The 19,971-nt window shown below is 35.7% G+C and overlaps 1 protein-coding gene across 1 annotated transcript; it reads left to right on the forward strand.

Moving 5' to 3' along the window:
* The first annotated feature begins 780 nt into the window (after positions 1–780).
* On the forward strand, positions 781–5,077 carry LOC140808656 (beta-xylosidase/alpha-L-arabinofuranosidase 2-like). The gene is made up of 7 exons (XM_073165805.1): positions 781–1,339; positions 2,272–2,559; positions 2,657–2,826; positions 2,910–3,007; positions 3,288–3,635; positions 3,724–4,137; positions 4,286–5,077. Exons 1-7 carry the CDS (start codon positions 923–925, stop codon positions 4,855–4,857), a joined length of 2,307 nt encoding a protein of 768 aa, XP_073021906.1. The 5' UTR covers positions 781–922; the 3' UTR covers positions 4,858–5,077.
* The last annotated feature ends 14,894 nt before the right edge of the window (positions 5,078–19,971 follow it).

The raw sequence follows: 19,971 nt of genomic DNA on the forward strand, positions 1-19,971 counted from the left end.
AGTCCAGAAAATATTCGTCAATAGAAAACGATATTGTAAACATGTGTGAGCCACAAAATAACTATTTTCGATTTTCAGACTGAGTAGGTCTCTTGTAAAATGGTCTCACAAATCTTTATCTGTGAGACATGTCAACACTATCGATATTCACAATAAAAATAATACTTTTAGCATAAAAGTAATACTTTTTCATGGATAACCCAAATAAAATATCTGTCTCACAAAATACGAACCGTGAAATCGTCTCACACAAGTTTCTGCTTTTTAGAGTATAACATTTTTTTTACCAAAATATATCCTTGCATAGTGTTGTTATAGAAATTAAAAAAAAAGTTAATAATAATAAAAAATCTGACAAAAAGTTACAATAACATATTTTTTTGTATTTTAAAAAGAGATAAATGACATATGGACGACACTATGCAAGGATATATTTTGCATCGTACAATGCCTTATAACACTGTTTTTTTTTTAAGAAAAAAAAGTAGTATATAAAATCATATTTTATATTATTGTGTAAAAATGTTAGTAATTTTAATTTAAAAAATGGAGCAGCATGTTCCCGGAGAGAACCAACCACACTTTAAGGTGGATAATGGCCATTACAAGTAAAACACGCACACACCGCAACTGTATGGATCACCGTTCCATTTTCACCATTGCAATAAAAAAAAACACACACTTCAGAATTATTTTTACTGAAATCTTCCAAGTTTTAACAGCTCTTTTTCTACAAAATCTTGGAATTTCATTGGCGGGACTTGAGATTCTATGTAAAACAACGTGCCAGCAAATGGGGCCTGAAATTACCCTGCAGTTATCCATCACGGGTTGCAAGAGTACAACGTGTTTACTGTGCACATTATCTTGCATTTAATCTCTATAAATCTCACTTCTCAAGGAATTCTGTCACAGCAAATCAATGGCCACTGCAAAGCTTGCCGCTTTCCTCTGTTTCTTCATACTATGCGTCATCCTGTCGAATTTCAGGCCCGTTTTTGCTCAGAGAAAGCCCGCATTCGCCTGCGACATTGCTGGAAATCCAGGGCTGGAGAAATTCAGGTTCTGTGATACGTCGTTGGATGTGAAAACCCGAGTTGATGATTTGGTGAAAAGGCTCACGCTGCAGGAGAAGATAGGGTGGATAGTGAATACTGCAAAAGGAGTGAGTAGGCTTGGGATCCCGAATTACGAGTGGTGGTCTGAGATTTTACATGGGATTTCGTTCATCGGGCCGGGAAGCAAGTTTATGGGCCCGGTTCCGGGGGCCACTAGCTTCCCTCAGGTCATTCTCACTGCAGCAACTTTTAATGTATCCCTCTATGAAGCCATTGGAAAGGTAATGTGTATCATTCATTGTTTCAGATTCCATCTTTCTCTAAGTATCTTCATGTTTTTTTGGCTATCTTGGTTGTATTTTTGGTGTTCTGCTGAATAGGAACGTCCGTCCAGTGTATTAGTTTGTTTTGAGTTCGATTTCAAAGAACTTTTGGATATTTGAGTTCTTTCTCTGTGGATTCTTGGTTCCAGGAAGATTGTTTTAGGAGAAGGCGCAGACGAATTTCTCTTCTGCATCAATGGCTTCTTATTCACTGCAAGATTTTGTACAATTATGAAACTGACGGGTTTAGTTTGTTCTGGTTGGGTGGTTGGACTAAGTTTATGCATCTGTGATCCGTCATTTGCCAAGTTTTCATTTGCATTGTTTCCTGTAGCCCTAAATGATTTAGATATATCTTTCGCTTTTACTCTTATCCCTGAATTCAAGAAATCCGAGTTCTAATATTTGTATTTACACTTGAATTTTGGATGTTTTCAAATTTTGTAGTACACTACTCAGCCTAAGTATGATGATATGTTACTGATGTTGTTATGTAGTACTCAGATCCTGACAATAAAGTATTAGAGTTTAAAGCACCAATTATTTTTAGTTACTTTTGCAAAGTAGGTAGATTCCACATTATTGAAATTTTAATTTCATATCACTTTACCTTACCTTCTTGCTTTAATCTTTGACCAGTGAAAAGATAAGCTTGACCTTGAAAATGAATTTGATCCGTTCGAGACTGGTTTACAGAAGATGGTGTAATTTGTGACTCTTCATTTATATAATACACTAGAAGGTGTTATTTGTATGGTCTTTTATGTAAACTTGGTGAAGATGGCCTGTAAAAACATCGAGTAAAACATATTAAAATAAATTGATACCAGAAATGATGTGGGATTGATGGAAAGTTCCTGCTACGTCTTGAAAATATTTGATATTTGTAGGCGGTTTCGACCGAGGCCAGAGCAATGTACAACGAGGGATTGGCCGGGTTGACATTTTGGTCCCCAAATATCAACATATATCGTGACCCTAGGTGGGGGAGAGGCCAAGAAACTCCCGGAGAGGACCCTCTTCTGTCCAGCAGATACGGAGCGGCGTATGTGAGAGGCTTGCAACAACGAGATGATGGCAATAAAGAGAAGCTCAAAATCGCAGCTTGCTGTAAGCATTACACTGCTTATGATCTCGATGATTGGAAAGGATTTCGGAGATACAATTTCAATGCTATGGTAGGATGGACTAAATTTTTTGTTACTTTGATTTGATGTTTTCTGGGTTTTCGGTTTTTGAGATGTAAGATGATACTTTTCCTGATTAATAAATCAGGTGTCACAGCAAGATCTTGATGATACGTACAATCCCCCGTTCAAGAGCTGTGTTCTAGATGGAAATGTTGCTAGTGTGATGTGTTCTTACAACCAAATCAACGGCAGGCCAACATGCGGTGATCGGGATTTGTTGTATGGTGTGATTCGAGGCCAATGGAAGCTTAACGGGTGCGTATGTGTCTGTTGGAAACTGTCTTGAAATCGCAAAATTTAAACCTTGAATATGTTGCTGATGTTTTTGGTTGCTGCAGGTACATTGTCACAGATTGTGATTCTATACATGAGATGTTCAACGCACAAAGGTTTCGGGAAACACCAGAGGAGACTGCTGCTTTGGCTTTGAATGCAGGTATGATTGTTTGTATGAGCAAGATCTATGAAAGTCCCATTTGTTGGCTTCAGGGAAGAAGTGTTGAGAAGGCAACTAACTGTGTCCTCACTCGTCCACATCCATGGCTGCCGGCTCGATTGTCTATATTTTAATCTATATAGCTGCCACTGTACCAATTGGATCTGCCTGTTGCATTTTTCCTTGCTGGCTGCCTGTACTCAACCCAACCCTGTGTTTTATCTGGTGAACACCTTAGCTATGTAACGAAGGGGATATGACAACCACTTTCTTGATGCAGGATTGGATCTCAACTGTGGAAGTTCCTTGACAAATTTTACTCAAGGTGCAGTAGACCGTGGACTGGTAAATGAAACGGTGATTAGTAGAGCTGTCTCAAACAATTTCGCAACAATGATGAGATTGGGATTCTTTGATGGCAATCCTAAGAACCATCTTTACGGAAATCTTGGAGCAAAAGATATCTGCACCACAGCAACACGAGAATTTGCACGGGAAGTTGCACGACAAGGGTTTGTTTTGCTCAAGAACACCAAAGGCTCACTGCCTTTATCCTCCACTGTCAAGAACTTGGTCGTAATTGGCCCCAATGCTGCTGCAACCGAAGCCATGCTAGGCAGCTATTTTGGTACTGTCAAATTTTCAGTACCATTTCTAGGACATTTTGATATATTAAAAATGCAGCGTGTTTCATCTAGTTTACTTGCAATTTTCAGGCACACCATGCAAATACACGAGTCCATTGGAGGCCATAAAAGCCTCGGTTTCCACAGTACTGTATCAGCCTGGCTGCGCAGACGTGTGGTGTGCCACTCCCAAAGTAGAGGATGCCAAGAAAATAGCATCAGAGGCAAACGCTGTAGTTTTAATCATGGGTTTGGATCAAAATATCGAGAGAGAAGCATTGGACAGAATGAATGTTACTCTACCAGGGCAGCAGGAGCTTTTGATTACAGAAGTTGCAAAAGTATCTAAAGGACCTGTGATTCTTGTAATTATGAGTGGAGGTAGCTTGGATATACAGTTTGCAAAAGATAATCCCAAAGTTAGTAGCATTCTTTGGGTTGGTTACCCAGGCGAAGCAGGTGGAGCCGCAATAGCAGATGTAATTTTCGGGCTATGCAATCCAGGTATCATTTCTTCCAGGTTCGATAGTATTGAACAATATAATAGAGAAGTCTAGAAGAGGCCTCGTATCAAAGTATTATATTTTTCAGAACAGAAGTTTACAATGAATTTGCTGAAAAACTGTACCATGGTTCATTTATGATGTTGCAGGTGGAAGACTACCCATGACTTGGTATCCACAATCATATGTCGACAAGGTGAACATGACTAATATGAACTTTAGACCGAACCCTGCCACAGGATTCCCTGGTCGAACATATCGATTCTACAAGGGCAAAACTGTCTATCCATTCGGATATGGACTAAGCTACTCAGCATTCAGTCACCACTTAGTTGAAGCCCCAGAGTTCGTGACCATGCCATTAGAAGAAGCACACGTTTGTCGCACATCGACGTGCAAATCCATTGATGCTGTGGACCATAACTGCAACAATCTAGCCTTCGACATTCATTTAGGAGTGAAGAACACAGGAAAATTCAGTGGAAGCCACACGGTTCTCTTGTTTTCTAGCCCCCCAGAACTGCACAATGCACCTCAGAAACAGTTGATCGGGTTCGAAAAATTGCATCTTATGCCACAAGAAGACGGGGTGGTTCGGTTCAATATCGACGTTTGCAAGCATCTGAGTGTTGTGGATGAAACAGGCAAATGGAAAGTTGCCTTAGGCCAGCACATGCTGCATGTTGGAAGCTTGAAACATCCCTTGAACGTGAGGATTTAAGGAAATGGCCCTCTCATGATTATTCGCTTTTGTATTTGTTTTCTTCACCTCTCTGTTTTCATCTTTCTTTTTCTTGAGGAAAGACAGAAAAATATTACAAGTTTAAAACAGGTGAAGAAATTGAGTCAATTATTAATTGCAATTGTAAGGACTATAAGTCACACTGGTTTTTCTTTGGAACCGAACAAACCAGATTATATTTTACTAAATATTTAGTTAAGTTGGGTTGAACAAAAACATTTGACATATTTAGATTTCAAAAATTTAATTCTAATCTGGGTAATTTTCATTTGGCCTGAGTGATGGTAATAAGGGAAATTGATTGCACAAAATTCTTCATTATGTTAATTTTTCTCAAGAAAAGCAATATTTGCTGGACCATAATTCGAATCATATGTACTCTCAACAATTTCCGATGAAGATTAGGATTTTTTTACTGGCTGGCTCGACTAGGTTGAGAAAAAATATCGAAATTCCGGTATATCGTACAATTCCGTATACACCGAAATAACGAAAAATTCTTATAATAAAATTATTTGGGCCAAACTTTCAATTGTAATTTTATTATATGTTGGACTTGCTTTTAAATTTGATAGGGGGTGAAACCTATGGTCAGTTAATGAAAGAACTATCACTACCGGCACAAGAAAACCCACCCACTCTTATTTCATCTTCATCATCGCGAGTCGCGACAAGAAAACTCTAAGCCTCATTCTGAAGAAAAAAAAACCCTAAGCCTTACTTGACAACGGAAAATCTACACAAAGAAACGAGAAATCGATGATTGTGTGAGGTAAATCCCTTTTTATTTTGACTCTTTCTTGATTTACTTGATAGGAGATTGGATTTTGTAGACTTTGGAGATTTTATATTTCGATGAGAAAACTCTATGCCGATTATACAATCATGCTGCCTCACCTATTTTGTTCTTTTTGTATCTCCAAAACTAATTTTTCCATTATCCATAAATTCCAGTACCGAGCAAGCCAACATCTTTTGAGCAATGGGTAATTTAACTAACAAGCTCATTATCCATCATCCATATATCTTACTATATATATATATATATACGATTTGATTATTTAACTAACAAGCTTATTATTCAAAGTTTTAAATATGATCTCGAAAAAGTGTTAAATTTTTTTTTTCTTTTCAGGATGGAGTTTAATTCGCCTCTTCCAAGTCCGTCCCAAACATCAAGCGCAACTGAATCTGAAACACAAGAGTCTACAGCTTGAAAATGATTAAGAAAATCTTTGAAAGAAAAGCCTCCAATAGCTCCTAAGCATTCTAGGAGTATATTTTGGGAGCATTGTGAAAAGAGTACAAGAAAGTTGGCTAATGAGAGCATACAAAAAATAGGGATATGCAAACATTGCAAAGTTGAGATCCGGACAGTTTATGAGAGTACTAGTGGGTTAAAAAACCACTTAGTAAAGAAGTGTACGTCGAGACCTCTCTACGAAGTGAGTACAAATGATAAACGCCAAACTATATTAATAAATGAGACTATGGGGCAAGGAAATGCCTTGGTTCCTCATGATTATAATTAGAAAATATGTGAGCTAAAATTGGCAAGGTATGTGATTGTTGATGAAGTGTCTTTTAGGGCTGTCGAAGGGAATGGGTTTGTAGAATTATTGCATGAATTACAACCAAGATTTAGAATTCCTGATCGAAAGAAAGTTGCAAGTATGGTTTATGATCTATTCTTATTTGAGAAAACTAAGATACAAAGCGCGATTAGAGGCCAAAGGGTAAGTGTCACAACCGATACTTTGACATCCATTCAAAACATAAATTACATGGTAGTGACAGCTCATTTTTTGGATTGTGATTGGAAGCTACATAAATGTTGAAAAGCAGATGACTCTCAAGTTGGAACCAAAGGAGTTGACTGATCTTGTAGTTAAGTCCATAACGGTAAGTCAGTTAACAAAGGCTTTGGGTAGAATTTCGGTTGGACGGCTGGAAGACTTGAGAGGGATCAACAAAATACATCCCCTGGTTGACAAGCATATAAAGGGCTTGGAGAAAGGGATCGAGAGAGAAAATAGATGTACAGAGAGTGCGCGGATAGGGAAGAAAATTGAGAGCATATGAGAGTGTATTCATTTTGTGATTCAATTTTTGGCTATTGGATTGTGCACTTGTAATCTGCTTGTTGAAATCCATCAATAAAAGTTTGGCTGTTTCTTCCGTGGATGTAGGCGTTTTATCATCGCCGAACCACATATATCATTGTGTCGAGTTGTGTGTATTTGATTTCATGTTTCATATATCCAGTGGAGTTTGATGCGATATCGTGATTGTTCGATTGATCCTAACAATTGGCGCCGTCTGTGGGAAGCGAAGTGAAGCCAAGATCACGATAATCTCAAAGATGGGTTCGATGAAATATGACATCGAGAAGTTCTCATGCAATAATGATTTCGGGCTTTGGAGGATCAAAATGAAAGCTATATTGATTCAACAAGGGCTTGCAGACGCATTCATGGGAGAAGATGCTTTTCTTGATGATTCGAAAGAGAAGATACAAAATCTTGCCAGAGCACAAAGTGCCATTATTCTGTGCCTCGGTGACAAACCCCTTAGGGAAGTTTCGAAGGAAAAGTCTGCAGCCGCTATGTGGAACAAGCTGGAAAAACTGTACATGACAAAGTCCCTTGCAAATAGATTATATATCAAACAAAGATTATATTCCTTCAGGATCACGGATGAAAAGAAAATCACCGCTCAAATAGATGAATTTATCAAAATTCTTGATGATCTTGAGAACATAGACGTTAAACTCGAGGATGAAGATAAAGCTCTCATACTGTTAAATTCTCTCCCAAATTCATATGAAAACCTACAAGATGCAATGTTGTATGGAAGAGAACATACTATTTCTCTTGAGGAAGTACAATCAGCAGTACAAGCCAAAGAATTGCAAAAGAAGATCCAATCTACATGGCACATACTAGGTGAAAGTCTTGCAGTACGTGGGAGAAATGAGAAAAGAACTCCAAGAAACGAAAGAAATAACTCAAGATCCAAAAGCAGAAGCAATTTTAAATGCTTCCTGTGCCACAAGCAGGGCCATTATAAAAGATATTGTCCTCAAAGGAGGAAAAATTGGCAAGCCAAACCAAAAGAAAGCCCTGAGGCAGCTGTGGCATCGGATGGCTATGATTCTGCAGAAGTATTAGCAATCTCAGACCATAGTGTTTCAAATGATTGGATTCTTGATTCCGAGTGTTCTTTCTATATGTGTCCCATTAGATCTTGGTTTGAAACTTTTAAAGATGTAGAAGAAGGACTAGTACTGCTGGGAAATGACTTACCTTGTAAAGTGAAGGGCATTGGAACAATCCGACTCAAAATGCACGATGGAATGGAGAGGTTCTTAACAGATGTAAGATTTGTTCCTGATCTGAAAAGGAACTTAATCTCATCGGGAACTCTTGACTCAAAGGGTTATAAGTTCAAGTCTGAAAATGGCATCCTCACAATTCAAAAGGGCTCAATGGTTGTCATGAAGGGACACAGAAGAAATACCTTATACATACAACAAGGTAACACAATAATAGGCGCGTCTGCCATCGCACATACTACCACTGATGCAACCAAGCTCTGGCATTTGAGGCTAGGACATGTTAGCCAACATGGATTAATGCACTTATCCAAGCAAGATCTGTAATGTGGGGACCAAATTCTTGGACTAGACCTTTGTGAATATTGCATTCTTGGAAAGGCTAAGAGGGTAAAGTTCACAAAGGGAAATCACAACACATCAAGACCATTTGAATATGTTCACTCTGATTTATGGGTCCCTCGAGAAATCCAACACATGCTGGAGGAAGGTATTTCTTGTCCATAGTTGATGATTTTTCACGTAGGGTCTGGGTGTTTGTGCTAAAGACCAAAGATGAGACATTGACAAAGTTTAAAGAATGGCTCACCGTGATAGAAAATAGACAAGATACAAAGCTAAAATACCCGAGGACAGACAATGGTCTGGAATTCTTGTCACAACAATTCAAAGACCTGTGCGTTTCAAAGGGGATTACCAGACACCTAACAGTAATTGGTACTCCTCAACAAAATGGTTTGGCCGAAAGAATGAATCGCACACTTCTTGAACGAGTGAGATGTATGATATTGAATGCTGGACTTCCAAAGTCTTTTTGGGGAGAAGCAATTACTACAGCGTGCTACTTGATAAACCGTTGTCCATCTAGTGCCGTCAACTTCAAAACTCCTATGGAACTCTGGAACAAAAGGCCGGCTGATTACTCTAATCTTAGAGTATTCGGTTGTCTTGCCTATGCTCATATTAAGCAAGACAAGCTGGAACCCAGAGCGAGAAGATGGATCTTCATAGGTTACCCTGATGAAGTTAAAGGCTACAAAGTCTGGAATTTGGAAAACACGGGTCCCAAGATTTTTTGTACTAGAGATATAACCTTTGTTGAGTCTAAAATGGGATATCCGAAGACAACTACCAACACTGATAACAATGAACCAACTTCAGATGATATACAAGTTGAGGTGGAGCCGCCAATAGACACCTCACCCTCTGGAAAAGAAGTTAGTCTTGAGCCAAACTCAGATCATGAAGAACAAAACATCCAGGCCAATCATGATCTAGGATCCTACAAACTTGCCAGAGACAGACAGAGAAGAGAAATCCGTCCACCAGATAAGTTTGGACAAGCTGATATGGTCTACTATGCACTATCAGTAGCTGAACATATAGAATAGGATGAGCCCAACTCCTACAAAGAAGCCATATCAGATAAGAATAAACAAAAGTGGATAAAAGCAATGGATGAAGAAATAACTTCCCTGTATAAAAACAAAACATGAAAATTAGTGGAAAGAACTAAGAATCAGAGGGTGATTGGATGCAAATGGATATACAAAATTAAAGAATGAATGCCCGGTGAAGAGAGAACTAGGTACAAAGCACGGTTAGTAGCAAAAGGTTTCTCACAGCAGCATGGTATAGATTTTAACGAGATATTCTCACCAGTAGTCAAGCACTCATCCATTCGAATGATCCTGGCATTGACAACGCAATTAAATCTTGAACTCGAGCAGCTTGATGTAAAGACCACTTTCTTACATGGAGAACTGGAGGAAACCATTTACATGAATCAACCCGAAGGCTATGTCTCTCCAGAAACGAGTAAAAAAGTGTCTTCTTACAAAGTCTCTTTATGGACTTAAACAAAGCTCAAGACAATGGTATAAAAGATTTGATGAATTCATGTCCAACAACAACTTCAAGCGTTGTAGCTATGACAACTGTGTGTATAAGATAACAACCTATCTCTTACTGTATGTAGATGATATGATAGTTGCCAGCACAAGCAGGGATAACATGGAAGCTGTGAAGCAAATATTGAGTTCAGAATTTGATATGAAACAATTAGGAGAAGCCAAAAGAATACTGGGCATGGAAATTGTGAGAAACAGGAGCAGAAACAAGTTATTCTTGTGCCAGAACTCATACATCTGCAAAGTGCTTCGAAGGTTTAACATGCATGAGTCCAAACCAGTTGGCATACCTTTGTCAAAATCACTTAAACTGTCTCAGGATCAATCTCCAAAAAATGATGAAGATAAAAGAAGCATGTTGTCCATCCCCTATGCGAGTGAGTGGTAGTATAATGTATAGGATGGTTTGTACCAGACCTGATTTAGCATATAGCATGAGTTTGGTATCTAGATTTATGGCAAATCCGGGTGAAACAACTGGCATGCTTTAAAATGGGTGTTTAAATATTTAAAGGGGTCCGCAGATCTTGGACTAATGTTTGAAAAACAGAATGGTCATGAGAATCCCATAGTTGGGTATGTCGATTCTGATTTTGCTGGAAACATAGACACTCACAAATCTCTGTCAGGTTTCGTCTTCACTATGTGTGGCACATCAATTAGTTGGAAAGCAACTTCGCAATCAGCGGTAGCTTTGTCGACCACTGAGTCAAAATACATAGCACTCTCTGAAGGAATCAAGGAAGCACTCTGGCTAAGAGGAATGATGTCTGAGTTAGGGATAATACAAGACAAAGTTGTAGTGTATTGTGACAATCAAAGTGCGATACATCTCTCTAAACATCAAGTATACCATGAAAGGTCCAAACATATAGATGTAAGACTGCATTTTGTTAAAGATATCATATACAAAGGAGATGTGCAAGTGGAGAAGATTGATACGAAAGATAACTCGGCAGATATGATGACAAAGTCATTGACACAGAGCAAGTTTGTGCATTGCATGAACTTGGTTAAAATAGCAGCATACAACTGAGCTGGCAGTGGAGAGGAGGCAGCCAAATTGAAGTCAAGGTGGAGATTGTTGAAAAGCAGATGACTCTCAAGTTGGAACCAAAGGAGTTGACTGATCTTGTAGTTAAGTCCATAACGGTAAGTCAGTTAATAAAGGCTTTGGGTAGAGTTTCGGTTGGACGGCTGGAAGACTTGAGAGGGATCAACAGAATACATCCCCTGGTTGACAAGCATATAAAGGGCTTGGAGAAAGGAATCGGGAGAGATAATATATGTACAGAGAGTGCGCGGATATGGAAGAAAATTGAGAGCATATGAGAGTGTATTCATTTTGTGATTCAATTTTTGGCTATTGAATTGTGCACTTGTAATCTGCTTGTTGAAATCCATCAATAAAAGTTTGGCTGTGTCTTCCGTGGATGTAGGCGTTTTATCATCGCCGAACCACGTATATCATTGTGTCGAGCTGTGTGTGTATTTGATTTCATGTTTCATATATCCAGTGGAGTTTGATGCGATATCGTGATTGTTCGATTAATCCTAACAATAAAAGAATAATTAACTTCACAACAATCACTAGTCATGTCAGGGAAGAAATTGACAAGATGATTGAGGTTTGTTTGAGAGGGTGGGGGATAGAAAAAGTGTTTTCAGTCGTAATCGACAATGCTTCCTCTAATAACATTGCAATTGATTACTTGAAAAGAAGAATGAAAAGTGAAAACTCATTGTTGTTTGAAGGAAAATACTTGCATTTGAGGTGTGCTTGTCATATACTTAACTTAACTAGGAATGATCATGTGTGATGCACGTGGGTGATTAATAATGAATAATAACGAGATTTAGATAATTTTTAAATTCGTTTGAATAACATCTTGTTATGAGTATTTATTAATCTAAATATATCAAAACACAATAAATAAAAATATACCATGACGATAAATCAAATATATCCACTTGTTTATATAACAATTTTCAATTTGCATGATTATAACATAATGACAGCTCTATCAAATTAACAAAGATATTTTTCATCCAAATATCATTCACAATGAAAAAATAAAATTAAGAGAATAGTAACTTTTACTAAGCCAGAATCACAATGTATTTAAATGGAGTGCATATAGTGGTTGTCAAATAAAATTATCTTAATTAGCTAAATTATCATAATGATGTTAATATAAAACCCCTATACTTGTTATTAAGTTAAATATTAATTATGTTTTTGCTAACTTTTAACTCCTTGCAAATTTTGTTTAACTTTTTCCTTTTTTAGAATAGATACATATCAACTCAAATATTTTAAACGGTATAGTAGTTAACATGATTCGATCGATGTATCAAACAAGGACAATTATTGCACTCCAACAATATTAATAATTACACTAATTGCAATATATGAGAATTAATCTCATGACTTTGACTCTTATATATATCAATTGTAAGATCATTCATTTGACGCTTTACCAAAATTTATAACCGAGGTAACAATGCAACATTAACTAAAATCTTTTAGAATCGTAAAACAACTCAAACGTCACATTTGGATTGTTATACCTTACATAAACAATTATTGCACCTAACAAATATGATATAGTTGTTACTTTACATTCTAGAAATCATTTTTCTAAATCAAATTTATTCTCATTAATCAAATAATTTCATCGAGCATCAAAATAGTTTTAATTACTAATAATAATTTAAACACAAATATTAATTGTTAGGGTGACCACTTTATGTCATCACCTATGCTTCATTAAGTTGCAATCATAAGTAATAATGCACAATGAATTGGTAAACATAATTTAGTTAATTTAATAAGTGAGTAATATTAAATAACAATTTTGTTATTTTGAAATGTGAAAAATAGTTTCTATATATATAAATTCATCGTATATAATGATAAATTAATTAATATGTAGAAAAGAGAAAAAAATGTTTTTTTTATGTATGTAATTTCATTAATACAATTAGAAATTAATTAATAGGTTGAAAAGAACAAACAAGATAAAAAATCAATATATTATATATGATGATTTCGTAATAGAATAATACTAATATAATCATACTTTGTATTATGTTTAGAACACAATTGAAAATTGATAACAAAATTTATAATAATAGAAACGTTAATTTTAAAAACATTATTATCTAAAATATTATCATAATACATAATGAATCATAAATGAAATCACTAAATTATTGAGTAACTATTTATTTAATTATTACTTAAATCAATTTATAAAATAAAAGATAAAATATAAATATTAAATATTCATTAGCAACCATGAAAAAATACACTAATTTAGGTAACAACAAAGAAAAATTATGGGTAAATTGATAAATTCAATATGCATTAATATTTAAAGATATTTAAGATAAACAATAAATTAAAAAAGAACCCATCAAAGAAATTATTGATTTAATTTGCAACATTTAATTACTAATAATAATTTAAACACAAATATTAATTGTTAGGGTGACCACTTTATGTCATCACCTATGCTTCATTAAGTTGCAATCATAAGTAATAATGCACAATGAATTGGTAAACATAATTTAGTTAATTTAATAAGTGAGTAATATTAAATAACAATTTTGTTATTTTGAAATGTGAAAAATAGTTTCTATATATATAAATTCATCGTATATAATGATAAATTAATTAATATGTAGAAAAGAGAAAAAAATGTTTTTTTTATGTATGTAATTTCATTAATACAATTAGAAATTAATTAATAGGTTGAAAAGAACAAACAAGATAAAAAATCAATATATTATATATGATGATTTCGTAATAGAATAATACTAATATAATCATACTTTGTATTATGTTTAGAACACAATTGAAAATTGATAACAAAATTTATAATAATAGAAACGTTAATTTTAAAAACATTATTATCTAAAATATTATCATAATACATAATGAATCATAAATGAAATCACTAAATTATTGAGTAACTATTTATTTAATTATTACTTAAATCAATTTATAAAATAAAAGATAAAATATAAATATTAAATATTCATTAGAAACCATGAAAAAATACACTAATTTAGGTAACAACAAAGAAAAATTATGGGTAAATTGATAAATTCAATATGCATTAATATTTAAAGATATTTAAGATAAACAATAAATTAAAAAAGAACCCATCAAAGAAATTATTGATTTAATTTGCAACATTAAATGAATAAGGGTATATTGGAAAATTCACAATTAGAAGTCATATATTTATATGTATGTTAGATTGTTAAGAATGGCTTGAAACAACTTAATGCTTCAATTAAAGTTATAAGAAATGCAGTTGTTTTTATTCATTTTTCAGCATCAAGGTTGGATAAATTTAGGAAGTTTTTCGTGCTAGCCAAGTTTTCTAGTACATCCACAGTTCCAATGGATGTCAAAACAAGGTGGAATGCAACTTATAAAATGCTTGAGGTTGCATTAAAGTATAAAATGATGTTCGAAAGAATGACCGAAGAATGGCTCCCTTTTATGAATTCTTTTTGTGAAAAAGATGAAATGATAAAGAAAGAGTTGGGCCTCCAAATACTGATGATTGGGAGAATGCAAAGACTTTTGTACACTTTCTAAAAAAATTTATGATGCCACTTTGGAGCTAAGTGCATCTAAAAATCCTACTTTCAATTGATTTATCAATCAATGATTGCACCGAGGAACAAACTTCAAATGATCAAAGTCAGCATAAAAAAAACTAGGAAGCACTCCTACAAGGATCCAAGAGTTCGTTGATAAAGTCAAACAAAACTTGGTAGCTTTGTGGATTGAGTTCAAGGGAATACATGATGTATTGAAAGTTGAAAATCGAAGTGTGCAAATAGAGTGTGATGGTGCATACGGTGATATTAATGGTGGTGGTGGTGGTCTTTGTAATGAATTGTTTGGTGATGTGGAAGCACGAACGCAGAAGAACAACTTCAACATATATCCAATGAAGTGGATAAGTACCTAGCTGATGATATTGAAAAACGATCTAATCAATCTTTCAATCTTTTGGAGTGGTGGAGAGCAATTGAAACTAGATACCCCATCCTTTCACTTATTGCCAAAGATATTTTTTCAATTCCATGCTCAACCGTTGTCAGCGAGTCTGCTTTTAGCTTGGACAAAAGAATTTTGGATCCTTTTAGGAGCAGTTTGAGTCTTAAAATGGTAAAGGCATTGGTGTGCACCAATGATTGGCTAAAAGCAGAGGAGTTCAGTTTTTGGAAAGATCCAACAGATGATTACCTTGAATTATATAAGGAAATTGAAGAAATTGAAAAGAGTTTCTATTCAGTTAAGTTTAAAGTCATATAATATTTGTCAATGATTAATCTAACATGAATTATAATGCTTTTTGCAGATGCAAATGCCACTCAAGACCGTGCCAACAGCCCATCTTCTGCCTCCACTTTGGTCTAACTTAAAGAGTAAGACTGTATTTATAAGTTAATTTAGTTTTTAGCTTTTGCAAGTCTTTTGAGATGTTTGAATTTCAACAAAAATGTTGCATTGAGACACAAATTTGTATTGATTTTTATAATTTCGACTTTTATTTGAAAAGGTAGATTTATGTTGGCTTTAGTTTTATATATATATATATATAACTACTTTAGTCGAATTGTTACGGTGTAGAAAAATAATTTTATTTTAGTTAAATAATGTTAGTATTAACATCGATCATCCCATACAAATTTCAGTGGAATAATCTATCATTTCAAATTTCAATTATCCAATTTCCTTGGCACCGACTTTTTGTGAATTTATTTTACTAAATAGTCTTTTTGATGCTTCAGCGTAGCATATGTACGCACGAGTTGGCTATGCGTAGAAATGGAGATCAAAAGAAACTAAATTTAACTTGTTTGAATTTTCTTCTGTTATTTGTAGAAATCTTGCCACAAAGTCCAAGCTATAATCAATTTTTTGAAACCTCGGGTACTTCTCATTTGAAAGTAGTATGGCATGAAACAAGTAGTCCAAGGGTAATTTTAGTCTCCAATGGTAATCCTAGTATAATACTGTTTGTTTATGGTATGTAAATATTTTTTTAAGTTGTTCGACCAGAAGAACAAAAGAAATCATGCAAATTTGAAATGTTTTTTGGCAACTACAATGTTGCTCCAGTCTCCAGGGGGTGGTGATGTCTTCTTCCTCATTATTGCTCAATGTTAATGGTTCTTGTCGGCCAAGTGGGCATTAATTAGTCAAAGAAATGTGGCTGATTTGAAAACACGGTTGGCAAATATTTCAGCATAAGGAAATTTCGTGGAAATTTCAGAAGACGCGTTTTATACGCGTCTTCACACTGACAGGAGGCTCTATAAATAGAGCTTCCCCCTTCATTCTGAAATCAGCCCTTCTTCGAGTTTTCTCTCATCTTATAAGCATTTGAGTGCTTAGTTCTATAATATTTGTGAGGTGTTTGTTCTCTTGTATTAAGAGAGTGTGTGTTCTCTTTGGAAACACAGTGAGTGAGTTGTACACCACAAAATATTATAGTGGAATTCTTTTCATCTTGCCCGTGGTTTTTTACCCTAATAATTTTTAGGGGTTTTCCACGTAAATCTTGGTGTCCAGTTTATTCTTTATTTTCGGCTTTTATTATCTCAAATTCCGCACGTAGAACCAACAAGTGGTATCAGAGCCTTGGTCTAAAATTTCTTAAAATTCTGAGTATGCTCTGTGGTTGCAGCCTAGACTGATCTTTACATCAGAAAAGATTTTTTGAGATTTTTTATTTAAGACGGGATTATTTTGTCCAGTCTACTAAAATTGTTGTAGACATAATGACGAGAAGATACGAGATAGCAAAGTTCAATGGAAGCAATTTTATGCTGTGGAAAATAAAGATACATGCAGTTTTAAAAAAGAAAAATTGCTTGGCGGCTATTGGAGATAGACCGGTGGAAATTACAGATGATGGAAAGTGGAATAAGATGAATGATAATGTTATTGCCAATTTACACTTGGCTATAGCTGACAAAGTTTTGTCAAGTATCTCTGAGATAAAAACAGCCAAAGTTATCTGGGATACTCTGACAAAGATGTACGAAGTCAAGTCGCTACACAACATTATTTTCCTAAAGAAAAGGCTTTATACTCTTCGGATGGCGGAATCTTCATCGATGACCGACCATATCAACACACTAAATACTCTATTTGCCCAACTTACTTCCATGGGGCATAAAATAGGGGAAAATGAACATGCGGAGCTTCTACTTCAAAGTCTACCAGATTCATATGATCAACTTATCATCAACATAACCAACAATATTCTGATGGGCTTTCTAAGATTCGACGATGTCTTAACTGCGGTTCTCGGAGAAGAAAGCCAGCGCAAGAATAAGGAAGACATGTTGGTAACATCGAAGCAGGTAGAGGCTTTACCGATGACAAGAGGAAGATTTATGGACCGTGACTCTAGTGGGAGCCAAAGACGAGGTAGATCAAAGTCGAGAAGTAAGAAGAAAAATATTTACTACTTTAAATGTGGCGGTAAAGGGCACTTCAAGAAAGAGTGTACGAGTATCGATAAAAGTTATCAAGGAAATGTGGCCAGTACTTCAGGCAGTGGTGAAATATTATTCAGCGAAGCAGCAACTGTTGCATAAGGCAGACACAAATTTTGTGACACATGGATTATGGATTCAGGAACGACGTGGCACATGACGTCTCAGAGAGAATGGTTTGATCATTATGAACCAGTCTCAGGAGGATCTGTATTCATGAGAAATGATCATGCTTTGGAAATCGCTGGGGTTGGTATTGTCAAAATTAAAATTTTTGATGGCACCGTTTGCACCATACAGGAGGTACGACATGTGAAAGGACTGACGAAAAATCTTTTGTCGTTGGGGCAATTGGATGACATCGGGTGCAAAACCCGTATCGATAACGAGATCATGAAAATTGTGAAGGGTGCGCTTGTGGTTATGAAGGCGAAAAAAGTTGCTGCAAATCTGTATGTACTTTTGGAAGAAACACACAAAGAGGCAGAACTAGCTGTTGCATCAATTGGTTCAGGAGAAGAATTAACGGTGTTATGGCATAGAAAGCTCGGGCATATGTCAGAACAAGGGTTGAAAATTATCTCAGAACAAAAGCTGCTGTCAGGACTGACAAAAGTGTCATTACCCCTTTTGTGAGCACTGTGTTACCAGTAAACAACACAGATTAAAGTTTGGCACTTCTATTTCCAGAAGCAAAAGTATATTGGAGCTGATTCATTCGGATGTTTGGCAAGCACCGGTTGTATCCCTAGGAGGAGCGAGATACTTTGTCTCGTTCATTGATGATTTCTCTAGGAGATGTTGGGTGTATCCAATCAAGAAGAAATCAGATGTTTTCCAGATCTTCAAAGAATTCAAAGCGCGGGTTGAACTTGATTCAAAAAAAAAAATCAAGTGTCTGAGGATTGACAATTGAGGAGAATATACCAGCGACGAATTTGATGCATATTGTCAACATGAAGGAATCAAAAAACTGTTCACGACAGATTACACACCTCAACAGAATGGAGTGGCTGAGCGGATGAACATAACCTTGTTGGACAGAACAAGAGCTATGTCGAGGACTGCAGGTCTAGAAAAGTCATTTTGGACGGAAGCAGTCAAAACCGCTTGTTATATTATCAATCGTTCTCCTTCAGTGGCAATTGATCTGAAGACTCCGATGGAGATGTGGACTGGGAAGCCGACAGATTATTCTCATTTGCATACACTTGGAAGTCCTGTGTACATTCTGTACAATGAGCAAGAAAGATCAAAGTTGGATTCGAAATCCAGAAAATGTATCTTCTTGGGTTATGCTGATGGAGTAAAGGGGTTTCGCTTGTGGGATCCTACTGTTCACAAGCTTGTCATCAGCAGGATGTTATCTTCGAGGAAGATAAAGTAAAGGGAGACAAAGGCACACCAAATTTAGAAACTACTATTTAAAGAACATGTTGAGTCTGAAGTTTCCAATGTGAGGCAGTCAACTCGAGACAGAAGACCACCAGGTTGGCTTTCAGATTATGTCACTGAAAGCAACATTGCATATTGTCTATTATCAGAGAATGGTGAGCCATCGAGTTTCCATGAGGCTACTCAAAGTTCGGATGTATCTTTGTGGATGATAGCAATGCAAGAAGAGTTGGAGGAATTAGACAAGAATAAAACTTGAGATCTTGTTACAATACCACGAGGAAGGAAAGCCATCGGAAACAGATGGGTCTATAAGATCAAGCGTGATGGCAATAACCAAGTGGAGCGGTATCGTGCTAGGTTGGTGGTAAAAAGGTATGCTCAGAAAGAAGGCATTGTCTTCAATGAGATATTTTCTCCTGTGTATTCTCTTTGGAATGTAGGCCAATTTCAAGAAAAGCAATATTTGCAGGACTATAATTCGAATCACATGTACTCTCAACAATTTCCGATGAAGATTAGGATTTTGTATCGGATAATTCTAGGGCTGGGAAAAAATATCGAAATTTCGGCATATAGTATATATCATATCAAAATACCGCATATACCAATTTTAACAGTATACTGAAAATTTCGTATGATATTATACCGTACCGAAATTTTCGGTATCGGTATATGTTTTTTAAATATTCTCGAATTATCGAAAAATTCTTATAATAAAATTATTTGGGCTAAACTTTCAATTGTAATTTTATTATGTGTTGGACTTGCTTTTAAATTTGATAGTGGGCTGAAACGAATAGTCAATTAATGAAAGAACTATCACTATCCCGACAAGAAAACCCACCCACTCTTATTCATCTTCATCATCACGACAAGAAAACTCTGAGCCTCATTTTGAAGAAAAAAACCCTAAGC

Source organism: Primulina eburnea, chromosome 13, assembly GCF_022965805.1.
Source record: "Primulina eburnea isolate SZY01 chromosome 13, ASM2296580v1, whole genome shotgun sequence".
In the NCBI taxonomy this organism is placed as follows: Eukaryota; Viridiplantae; Streptophyta; class Magnoliopsida; order Lamiales; family Gesneriaceae; genus Primulina; species Primulina eburnea.